The 12,091-nt window shown below is 42.7% G+C and overlaps 1 protein-coding gene across 25 annotated transcripts in view; it reads right to left on the reverse strand.

Moving 5' to 3' along the window:
• The window catches only part of elna (elastin a), a 121,266-nt gene extending 113,729 nt beyond the window's left edge, over positions 1 to 7,537 (reverse strand). For 18 of the 25 annotated variants that reach the window (XM_083774024.1, XM_083774026.1, XM_083774043.1 and 15 more), the window contains exon 1: positions 7,207 to 7,536. In XM_083774024.1, coding sequence (XP_083630150.1) covers positions 7,207 to 7,282 — 76 coding nt within the window. In that variant the 5' untranslated portion in view covers positions 7,283 to 7,536. Of the gene's footprint in view, positions 1 to 7,206 lie in introns of all 25 variants that reach the window. The other 7 variants (XM_083774036.1, XM_083774021.1, XM_083774035.1 and 4 more) reach the window with 3 other exon arrangements.
• Positions 7,538 to 12,091: the final 4,554 nt, after the last annotated feature.

Below are 12,091 nucleotides of genomic sequence, written 5' to 3' on the forward strand. Positions count from 1 at the left end.
TAATAATACATCATGGCTGTTAAGGGGAACACAACAGTGGTCCCCAGGTTGATTCTCAGTCAGGGTGGTGGTCCCTGGTTCATAATCAGTTGAAAATCCCTGCTCTACAACTCCCAGGTCACAAAGAGCACACAGTCGCTGCTCCTCAGAACGCCAGTATATCTGCCAACCTCAACTGCCAGAGGTAAAGCACCAGATCTTAACTGGGCACAGAGGGACTTTTTGATTGATTGATTGAAATATTTATTAACAGTTTGTAGAATTTACAGTACATTTTAAGCACAAACTCAATACAAAGACTGTCAACTGTGAGTGGACGACCCAATTAAGCATTACACTTGTTTACAACAGGGTCCACATTGTTCAATTCATCAAAACATTTAAAGACATACAAACATTTAGAGACATACAAATAGACATTTCTATGTAGCTAAAGAACAGAACAGGAATTTATCATATAGGAAGCAAAAAAGGGAAAAGGACCTCTGTCCTCTTTTTAAATTAAATGCAACATAAGGTTCAGTCATGTAGTCCTCTTTGAATTGGATATAACTTCTTAATTTCGCCTTTTTCACAATGTCCACCCTCCATTTCTGCTAATGTAACATTGACAGTTTATATTTGACTGTATTAATGTTACAATGAAGGTTATTTAAAAAATATGTGTTTATGTCAGAAATTGAGAAAATTGAGGAGACCTCTCTTATCCACGGATGATTACATCTTTTATTCCAATTAAATATAATTTTTGTAAGCCTCTCTTCTGGCAGTTGGGTAAGGCGATTCCATAACCTGATCATCTCACATCTCTGCCTTGTCAGGCAGCTTTCCCAACCTGTGTCACCTTCAATGGCCAACTTAGTGGTATACTTATGCACCCCGAGAAAACACCTCAACGCTCTACTCTGAATGTTTTTACATACATAGTCTCCTCAAAGCCCCACACACCTGCTGCATAAAACAGAATGGAAGAGACCATGGCGTCATAGAGCTTGGTAAATGTAGCAAAACCTAACAGCCTTCCTTCTGAAGTGTATAATCTGAGTTTTCTCTCTGTTAATCGAAAGTCTCCATTTACTGCACCATAGACATGCAATATTCAGCATTTTTTGTAAATTTGACTCATTTTCAGCCATCAGAGCAATATCATCAGCATATAAAAGAATACTCAAATTAATGTTTTCCATTGTTATACCCAAATTGGCCTGCTTGATTTCCTGGGCTAAATCGTTTACAAAAAGGGCAAACAAAGTGGGGGAGAGCACATTACCATGCTTCACACCAAATGGTGTGGGGAACCAACCAGTTCTGAGGTCATTTAACTGGAGGCAAGCGACTGCGGCTTTGTATAAAGCTTTGATGGCATTATAAAATGTACCACTAATACCAGAGCAAAGTAACTTATATTTCTAACAGGTCTCTGTTGATCCAATCAAAGGCTTTTTTAAAGTCAATAAAACAGACAAATGTGTTTTACCCTCCTCTAATCTAGCTCTTACTATAGATGATATAACAAAAATATGGTCAATACAAGCCCTGTTTTTTCTGAAGCCGTTTTGTTCATCCACCAACATGTTACTATGCTCCAGGTAATCAGTAAGTATTTTATTTAAAACACTGGAATAAAGCTTATAGACTGTACTGAGCAGACTGATGCTACTGTCTATCTGTCTATACTACTGTGTATCTGTCTATACTACTGTCTATCTGTCTATACTCTATACTACTGTCTATCTTTCTATACTACTGTCTATCAGTGTCTGAGCGTCTCCGTGTTTAGGAGATAGACAGGAAGTTGGTCCGTCTTTGGGGAAGGAACTATTTCTCCTTTTTTTGAAAAATCTTGAGAATAATTGAGATTTCTTTTTTTAAACACACAAATCTTCTCTTTAGTCTACTGGAAGCCCATGTTAGACCCAGAAATGTTGTTTAATGTAAACTTTATTACTTGTTATTAGTGCGGCTGCACTAATAACTTTGGGGCAGCCCCGTCTACAGCTTGAATGGACAGGTGGGCCTGTTGAGAACTCTAGTTTTTGCCGGCTGTCGGGTGCGCTAATAACTTTAGGGTCTAGAGTTTGAAATTTGAATGGACAGGCATAAGTCAAAAAGGAGACATCAAAGAGGAAGGATGGATGGGGAAAGATCAACATATGGAATGTCATAACATATATCCATATATGTAGATCTAAGGGTTTGAGGTTAGTTTTGCACAAAAAACACTCGTTGTGATTTGGTATGGTCACATATTATGCTAGCAATTACTCAAATTGCTCAAAGTGCAACTTTTAGCAACCAAGCTGAATTTCATCCATTAGGCCTATAGATAACATTTCTATCATAAAAGTTTACATTAATCACCATTTCTGGGTTCATGGAATTTCCAGTAGACTACTTCTGTGGGTACCTCACACAAAACAATTTCAGATGGGGTCCATATCAAGCTGGGAGACGACCTTGACATGAAAAAGATCCACGTTTAACCACATATAATGTGTGTCTTGTGTGTGTCACTGCCACTGGGCAGTAAAGGGTTCACCTTGATGACATGTAATACGAAAATAAACTACAATAAAAAAAAGTCAAATCTGAACTTGGGGATAAGGGAATTCCCTGCAAAGGTCCCTTTCCACGGGAAAAAAACTGAAGAGGCAGATGGTCGTAGATATTGGGTTTGGTTCAGGGATGTAATTTAGCTCCCCAAACAAGACTGGACTATGAGCCCAAGTTATTTCAACACAGATTTATTTTGATCAGAATAACATCCATCCCCCTCTCTAGCTGTCTGACAGATGTTGTTTGTTTGCAGACTGTAGGACAGATGGACATGCTTCAAGGAGGGAAGGTGAACCCACAACCACTAACAGCGCAAGAAATTCAGCTATGGGAGGGAACTGCTAAAGAACTGCTAAAACAGAGTTATAACCACTTAACCCTGGGGTTTTCAACCAGTGGTCCGGGGACCACCTGGAAGTTGAACCCCCTCAAGGACCACTGGCGGTCCCCGGAGCTAAATGATGGAGAGTTGGTAACCAAATGGACCCTACACAAATTAGAGAATGTAGAAGAATTGTTATTTTGATCAAACGTTTGCCTGTTATCTCTTCTATGGCACCACATCAATACACCATGGAATTGTGAACCAAATCTTGTCCAACGATAACAAAATATTTTTGGGTCTGAGAGGCTAAATCTCATGATCAAATGGTGGTCCGTGAATACAAGGTCCAATGAATACTGGACCTTGATATGAAAAAGGATTGAAAACCACTGACTTAATATGTTTTTTTAGGCATAATAGATTTTTTTTTAATGTTAAAATATTCACCTATGGTAAATGTAGTTAAACGTATACCTCAGTGCTTTCAGGGTATCATGACACGGAGCATATTTATTAACAAACTCCTTCCCAGATGGCCCCTAGTGCTCAGCCAGAACTCTCTCACACTGCCGATGGAAAACATTCAGGGAAGCGTTTGCAAACTCCCCTGGGTGACCTTCCTTCCCCCCAGCATGGGTGTGTGTTTTCTGTGCACAGAAACACCATAAGTGGGCGTTAATGAGCTTCATGTTACTTGTTAGATAATTGACACTTCCTTGGCGGTGGCTCAAAGAAGGTCTTTCTCTACGCGGCAGCGTGCTGCACACAGATGGAGCTGGTTTTGAGCACCTCTGAAGAGTTTTGATATGGATGGATTTAATGTTCACTTTTAGAGATCAAAGTTTTGCTCCGACGCCAATATTGATATTCGCTGGCTCGTCCAGTGTGCGCTGTAAATTCTGCCTGAGCCCCATCTTGAAAGTTCCAGTGAGCCGTGTTTGTTTTTGGTCAACACGGTGGGACGGACGACCCTGATTTCCGCTGATAGTTCGGCGATCTTGGTGTAGAGGGAAAAAAGGAAGGGGGGAGGTATGTATAGACCCCTGGGGAACTATTGGATTTAAGTATTTAAAGCTTACGCTTATGTCATCATAATCCCCCTCCTGGGGTTTATACAGTACTGTACCTCCCAAATATTCCAAATGTTATCCTTGTTTCATCATCATGATCATCATCATCATCATCATCATCTCAGAATCTTACAGAGGGTTAAACAAAATGAAATATTAAAAAAGACTATATATGGGCAAAGTATTCATTTGCTGAATCTAAAATGAACTAACTCCATCTGACATTTTTAGAGATTGTCTGGAGACTGGTAGATGAAGAACAGACACATCAAAAGAGCCAAGGACAAATTAGTTTCGAACAAATAAATAGAACTAAAGGACTTGGCTTTTGTTGAACAGCCCCAGCCCCAGACATTTAAGCATGCTTTCCAACAGAGGGCTAAACAACCCAGACACTCTCAGCCAAGGTACAGAGCAAGAGGAAAATCAAAATCAAAGCAGTGTTGCAGGGAGAGAGAGAGAGAGAGACAGAGAGAGTGGAAACTCACAGTCTGAACACGAGTGGAAGGAAAGACATGCTCACCGCCTCATTCTCTCTCCCCTGAAACAGATAAGCTGCAACCGCAAGCTCTGCTTGTAGTGAACTCTTTAGATCTTCACACGCAAGAGGCCTGTAACTAGCTCACAAGAGGCTCTGGCCAAAAGAAACCAGAGCTCTACCCAAACACCCAGAGTCCTGTGTAACCTTGCAATGAGCTCTCTGGCCAAAATGAACCAAGTATAGACTTAGGAGAAGCACCGGTCAAAACCATAGTCCTACATCCTGGTCAAAACCAGAGTCCTATAACCTGGACAAAACCATAGTCCTGTAACCTGGTCAAAACCAGAGTCCTATAACTCATGGTCAACACCATTTATCAGAGGCAATAAGGCAGGCAGCTGCCTCCCTAACTCCATTTGAAAAACACGAAAAAGAGAAAAACTAATATAAAACTAATAGTTCTGGTTTAAAAAAACCATCAAAACCAGAACTATTAGTGGACAGTGGATTGGCTCCTTGCCCTTTCCGCGTAGCGCGACCCTCACCCATAGGAATGTAAATGCATGCCTTTGTCTCATGGGGTGCCAGGTGTGGGGGTCTGAGTGGACCTCACCTCAGTCCTGTGACCTCAGGAGAAGCACTGGTCAAAACCGTCCAAGTTGACATTTACTGTACATCTAGTCTCAGATCTACAGATCACATTGTAGCTGTACTACTGGGAGTTCATTGTGGGACATCTTGTGTTGTGTGTGGTGTAACCGAGGGGGAAAAAGAGAGAGCAGCTTGGAGTCTCATGTCCCCCGTGATGAGCTGTAAAAGTTAAACAGGGCATAGAGTTTTACGTGACATTACACAGAGCCTCGATCTGCCACTGTCTGCAGACTGTAATCCTCAGTGACAAACTCACAACTCTGCCTGCTCCCTTTCTGAGAAACATACGTCATTTAGAGATATGGCGGTTTGTCACTTTATATTGTATGAGAGACTAATGACTTTAAAACACTTTATAGTTCCTCCTCACTAATGAGCAACAGCCACATTGTAACCTTCAGCTGAAGAAACATTAACCATAACTAGAAAAAGTGCCCATCTGGGCACAGGTCTCTACCAGAATAATAGCATTTGTGATGTTTGGACAAAATGTGTAGGAGTGTTGTACAGAAATGTGTTTTGCCCAAATCTGCCCCATGGTGGCGCTATAACCGGCAGATGTGGAGAACTTGGGGCAGAGGTTCGTCATTGGCATCCAGGGAGTGTGTGTGCACAGTTTGGCATCAACCAGGCCAACGGTGCTGGAGATTAGCTGTACGCAGACGGATGGACGGACGGACAGACAGATGGACAGACGGACGGACGGACGGACGGACGGACGGACGGACACACGGACGGACACACGGACGGAGTGCAAAACATACTCTCCCCAATGCCTTCGGCTGGTGGAGACAATAAACACATTCTAGAAGCCCCTATAAAAATGTATGTTGTGCAATATAAAATCCTTACTAAAGGTGTTTCAAAACCGTTTTGTGGCGTTTTATCAACAAATACATTTGAGCTTCAGTAGAATGAGATCATTATGGCAGTAATATCAAAGTGTATGCATCTAAAATGTAAAAATATTTTTTGTGCATCCTCAATAAACAATAATTTACAGTTCTTGAAAGAGAAGAGCAAGCCAGAGCAAGGTCCAATTTGTTATGGCAAAGCCAATAAAAAGGTATTCTGTTACCTGGACAACAAATCTGCTCTACCAATACTTTGACCACAACCATCTAAACCACTGCTTCTCAATGTGGGATCTGGGGACCTCCGGGGGTCTGTATGAAGAATGACCCTTACGGGACCATTCATTAACACAGAGTTGTCCCAGGGATTAAAAAATAAAGTTATCAACTGGGGCCCATGGACTATTTATCTACAGTATGCATATCAAACTGGGGTCGTTCAAATTAAAAAGGTTGAGAATCACTGGTCTAAACCCTGCATGCATAACTATCTACTCAAAACCTGGACAACATTGAGACAAATTGCAATTGTGTTTCTAATTATGTCAAGAGACAGATACTGTAGATGTTCATCTGTAATGCAATGGAACAGAGTGTTATCTTGGCTTTAGAGTCAAATGGAAATTTATAGTACGAACACTTGTGCAGAGGTTAAAGTAGACTAAACAAACGTTAATCATCTGAAGTGCAGCCTGACAATATTATACTAATGCACCGACACATTCAAATCACAAAACTTGACGTACATTAATTTGTTGCTTGGCTTTTTTCTGTTTTAAGTATTAATACCTTGGATTCAGCTACACTAAGCAACAACAGAAAGCGACCTCTCAGCTATGGTACCACGTAAAGCATGGGCTGTGCATTTTGTGTAAATACACATGTATGAGTTACAGATGCAATAAACCAATTGAATAGAGTTTACCTCATGTGAAGATTTAAGTTCAAAGTCACAGCAACCTGACCTGACACAAGTAGCCATTCTCATAGTTGATCACTAAAAGACACTTTACTTAAATAAAACTGTCACTTAATGTGGTTGAGCAGCAAGCAGAATGTTTATACAAAGACCTGCACCTGTTCTAAACCTCTGATTGATGATGGGTCGAGGCTCACTTCACCGAGGGTGCATGCACGCGCACACACGTGTGCACACACACACACACACACACACACACACACACACACACACACACACACACACACACACACACACACACACACACACACATACACACATACACACATACACACACACACACCACTTACCTCCTTGAAGCGAGCGGTGTATCAGCGCTGCAAGGAAGATTCCGCGGAAGAGCGACAGGACCTCTCTGTTAGCCATCTCGTTCCAGAATGCACCACCCCTCTCCTGAACGTCTGCTTTTTATTCTCCTCTGGCTAATTGTCACTACGAGCTCACAGTCTTAAAAGTGTGCAGAAGAGGGTGGGGTGGGGGGGGGAGCTTAAATGTTGCAAAAAAAGGAAAAATTTACAAGACAGGGTGTAATTAAGAGAGAGGGCACAGACAGGTTCAATGGATCATTTTGCTTATTTTTGCCCCTCCTCTCACTCTGTCTCTCTGTTTCTCTTTCTCTGTCTGTGTGTCTGGTGTTGCTGTTTTTATTCTGGTCACTGCTGCCAACACTGCATACTCTACTGCCAGCAGAGAGAGAGAGAGAGAGAGAGAGAGAGAGAGAGAGAGAGAGAGAGAGACACACACACACACACAGTCTCACACACACACACACACACACACACACACACACACACACAGTCTCACACACACACACACACACACACACACACACACACACAGTCTCACACACACAGTCACACACACACACACACACACACACACACACACACACACACACACACACACACACACACACACACACACACACACACACACACACACACACACACACCCCCCCCCCCCTCCCTCTCACCCAGAAGGAATTGCAGTGTGTGCCAGACATTTGCATGGATCTGGAGAGGACTTATCTTTTAGAGTGGAGACAGAGACAGAGGGAAGAGCAGCACTAACCAAAATACCCCAATAATCACCTGTTGTTTTCCACAGGTCTCCCTGATTCATCAGCTGCCCAGTAGTTCAGCAAACACACCACCTCCTCATCGTCTTTCTATTAGGTTGATCATCCAGGGGATGGGAAATATACAATCTGCAAAAGATTAGCAACAAAAAAGCAGAACAATTAGACCTTTAGACAGATGCATAGCCAATGCAAACTCCTTTCCCAGTGTTTGGCCCACGTGGACGTGGACGTGGTTTTGAGGTTAGGTTTATGGTTAGGTTAGGTTTAGGCATAATGTTATGAGGTCAAGGTTTAAGTTAGGTTAGGCATACCATCGTTTCTGTGAGGTCAGGGTTAAAGATGGAGTGCTGTGATTTTTGTACTTTTTCTGTTTTGGATGTGTCTATGGAGTTAACATTACTCTAGACCCCCAGGTGTGGTTAGAATATTGAAATAATGTCTTCCCTGTGTATTTTTGGTTTCTTCCTGGAAGCTGAAAGCCTTTGAGTCAAAAGGCCGAAATACACCACGTTAGTGACGTCACAAGATCTGTGATGAAAGCCGTCGGGATCGGGAGTCGAGCCCGTGGCACACTGCCAGACTGGAGTACCAGCCAAGGTGCCTTGACCGCTGAGCCAAGGCCCAGGCCAGGCATTCCATTTTTAAGGTTAGGTTCAGGCATAGTGTTTGTGAGGTTAAAGGTTAGGGTTTAGGCAACACTCCAAAGAAAAAGGGAGTCCTGTGGGTGCTGCCTGCCTGCCTGCCTGCCTGCCTGCCCTGCCCTGCCTGCAGCTGGCCCGCCCTGCAGCTGGCACAGGTTCATGCGTGAAAAGCCCATGGGAGAAGCAGCAGCAGCAGTGCTATAGCAGAACAGTGAGAAACCTGTCACCATCACACACATGAATGACATGACGTGAGAGCAAACAGCCAAAGAAACATGTGTCTGTTTTGTTGGTCTGTGGCTGAGGTTTCAAAAAGAAACATTGGTCTGTCTACCAAGCACATGCAGGCTTTGGTGAAGACATTTGGTGTGGAAGGAAACAAGAACAGACCAAGTACAGAACCAATTTCTCTCTTAGGAACAGCCATATTCCCACCAAGATTCATAAACATGGGCCTATACTGTATCTGTATCTGGTTTTTAGTGTGACCATGAATGTGACCTTGACCTTTGACATTTTCAAGAGATTTGGTGTAGAAGGAAAATATAGGGTCAAAGTACAGGTGAAGTATACATTGTACTTCAGTAGTTTAGGCATCGAGGGAGAGAGAAAGAGAGCCATCCACACTACCACAGAGCTTCAAGATGGCTGTGGCTCAAAAGAGGGGAGCCATGGAGTCATGATAGCTAGCTAGCCGTCTGGACACAAGCAGGGGTCTGATTAGCCGCAATTTGCAACTCTAGATTTTTTTACAATCTGTTGAATCTAGAGTTGCAATACCCTCCATCCACTTCCTATTCATGATTTTCGGTTTCTGATCTGCTGGTCTTAAATGACGTTAAACTCACCAACATTGCAGCTGTAGTCCAAGCTTGAATTATCCTCTTTCAATCTGCCGAGCTTGTTTTTCATAAAAATCCCCCGTAGACATGTTATGAGTTACTTTCTGTCCAAAATATTCCAAGAGTGACATTTCCGAGCCACCATTTGTATTTTTGCAACGTGCCGTAAAACAAGATGTGAGGGGGAGCGCTTGTTTAATAGAAGGCTGTGTGTGATGGGGCGTCGCACTGTGTCTGCCTCTTCTTTGGGTGTCTAACCTGCGCAGGTAAGATTCTATTAAACAAGCGCTCCCCCTCACATCTTGTTTTACGGCACGTTGCAAAAATACAAATGGCGGCTCGGAAATGTCACTCTTGGAATATTTTGGACAGAAAGTAACTCATAACATGTCTACGGGGGATTTTTATGAAAAACAAGCTCGGCAGATTGAAAGAGGATAATTCAAGCTTGGACTACAGCTGCAATGTTGGTGAGTTTAACGTCATTTAAGACCAGCAGATCAGAAACCGAAAATCATGAATAGGAAGTGGATGGAGGGTATTGCAACTCTAGATTCAACAGATTGTAAAAAAATCTAGAGTTGCAAATTGCGGCTAGGGTCTGATCAGCCGTGATCAGATGATGATGTTGTAAAACCTGAAACTCCCTAAGATTCCAGGAACATCACTGAAGATGTGTCCAGACTAGGCATCAGTAGATGTATGTACACAGGGGGTTGTCAGTGGTTAGCTTGTAATTCTATATAATCTAATGATCTAATCTTAGATTCTAAGACATAAATGACGAATGACATTTTTTGGGGGGAAAGGCTGCAAGCAGAGCCCCATTGACTTCTATTATAAAAATGTAAGTATATAAATATTTCACAAATTATGTGAAAAACAGTGGAGGAGGTACTTCTGTAGCCTACTGGCTGCAAGCATAGAAAGTTCAGATCAGATCAGTCCAGCGGTTTGCTAGATTCAGCATAGCCCCCCCACAGAAAATGGATAGATTCATCAATTGTGACATCAATGGTTAGCTGCGAGTGCAGTCGTGCTGCTCTCTGGCAAGCAGGAGAGAGATTTGAAGTGCCTGACCCCCGACCTCCCGGAATTCCTCTTTTATGAGATTTTCCAAAAGTCAAGAGCTTAGCATATTGTACAGACATTAAGAGACAAATCTGCTCCTCTCTTCTGATAAAAAAGAAGTGAAGTGAAGTCATTGGTGTCTCGAGAGATCAACAATACACGGCTGCTAGAGTGGAGCAAAGGGGAATAGAATTATCTTCTCCCTTTTATAATAAATATTTTTGCCAAAGTACTATGGCATTTTATCAGCCGCCATATAATGTATCAAGGTTAAGAGTAGAGAAATGATGTGACTAGCTGAAGGCAAGCTGTCTAAATGTGTCTTCAAAGTTGGGGGCGATATGGAGAAAATCTTATATCACTTACATACACATACAGTATACCTGTATGATGCGAAGCTTGTGTAGCTAGTTCAGGCAGACAACTCGTGAGCGTGCCTACCTGATCAGGTGACTATAGTCCCATGCACTCTTTACCTGATCAGGTGACTAGTCCAATGCACTCTTTACCTGATCAGGTGACTATAGTCCCATGCACTCTTTGACCCTTTCTGAAACCAGTCCCTTGACTTGAAGTGCTCTCGGGAGGTTCCCTCGTCAGAAAGTGCCCCTCCAGCTGAATCAAGTTCCCTTGATTAGGGTGCTGGGTATAAAAAACTGTTTGGAGATACACTCACCCTCCTTGTGAAGAAACAGGAAACAGACACCATTCGTTGCCATGGTTACCATCATGCAATTGTGTTACCTGTTATTTTGTTTGTACAGTTATGTTGCATTGCATCGTGTATGTTTGTGTGACATGTGGATTTCATTAATATGGAAAAAGGAAATACAGCATGACTGTCAAAAATGACATATACATCCATGGTGTTTATAAATCATTGTGTTAAAAGTTGTTTTGTTTGTGTGGTTTCATTTATAGTTTTTCACGGTGGGGTAAATAAAGAGCCCTTGTGAACATCAGTTGGAGCGTTGTCTATTCTGCATCAGATGAAGATTGTTTAGGAGGAGTTTATTTATCATTTATTTGTAGTGGTACTTCCATTTGTAGGTCGCGGTTTCCATGCGGACAGAAAGCAGGGCTGCACAAGGCAATCGAGTCTAGATCGGCACAGACTCGCTCTTGAGGGCTTTATAAGCCACTTCCACTCAAGGCTGCTTGGTTTCGGACGACACTTAATATGGCGCAGCCTCGCGTGAACGCGCATATCGAGGGCAAGTGTGTAGGGCGAGTGGCGAGGAGCTGGTTTCAGAAAGGGGGTTTACCTGATCAGGTGACTATAGTCCAATGCACTCTTTACCTGATCAGGTGACTATAGTCCCATGCACTCCCATGCACTCTTTACCTGATCAGGTGACTATAGTCCCATGCACTCTTTACCTGATCAGGTGACTAGTCCCATGCACTCTTTACCTGATCAGGTGACTAGTCCCATGCACTCTTTACCTGATCAGAGCAGCTATTTAAACGTACCTGCCTACCTGCTCATTCCCGGCTTCTCGCCTGCTGTGCAGAAGTGCGCCGCTGCTGCTGTCTCCCT

Source organism: Protomyctophum parallelum, assembly GCF_964188405.1.
Source record: "Protomyctophum parallelum genome assembly, chromosome: 9".
NCBI classification, from domain to species: Eukaryota; Metazoa; Chordata; class Actinopteri; order Myctophiformes; family Myctophidae; genus Protomyctophum; species Protomyctophum parallelum.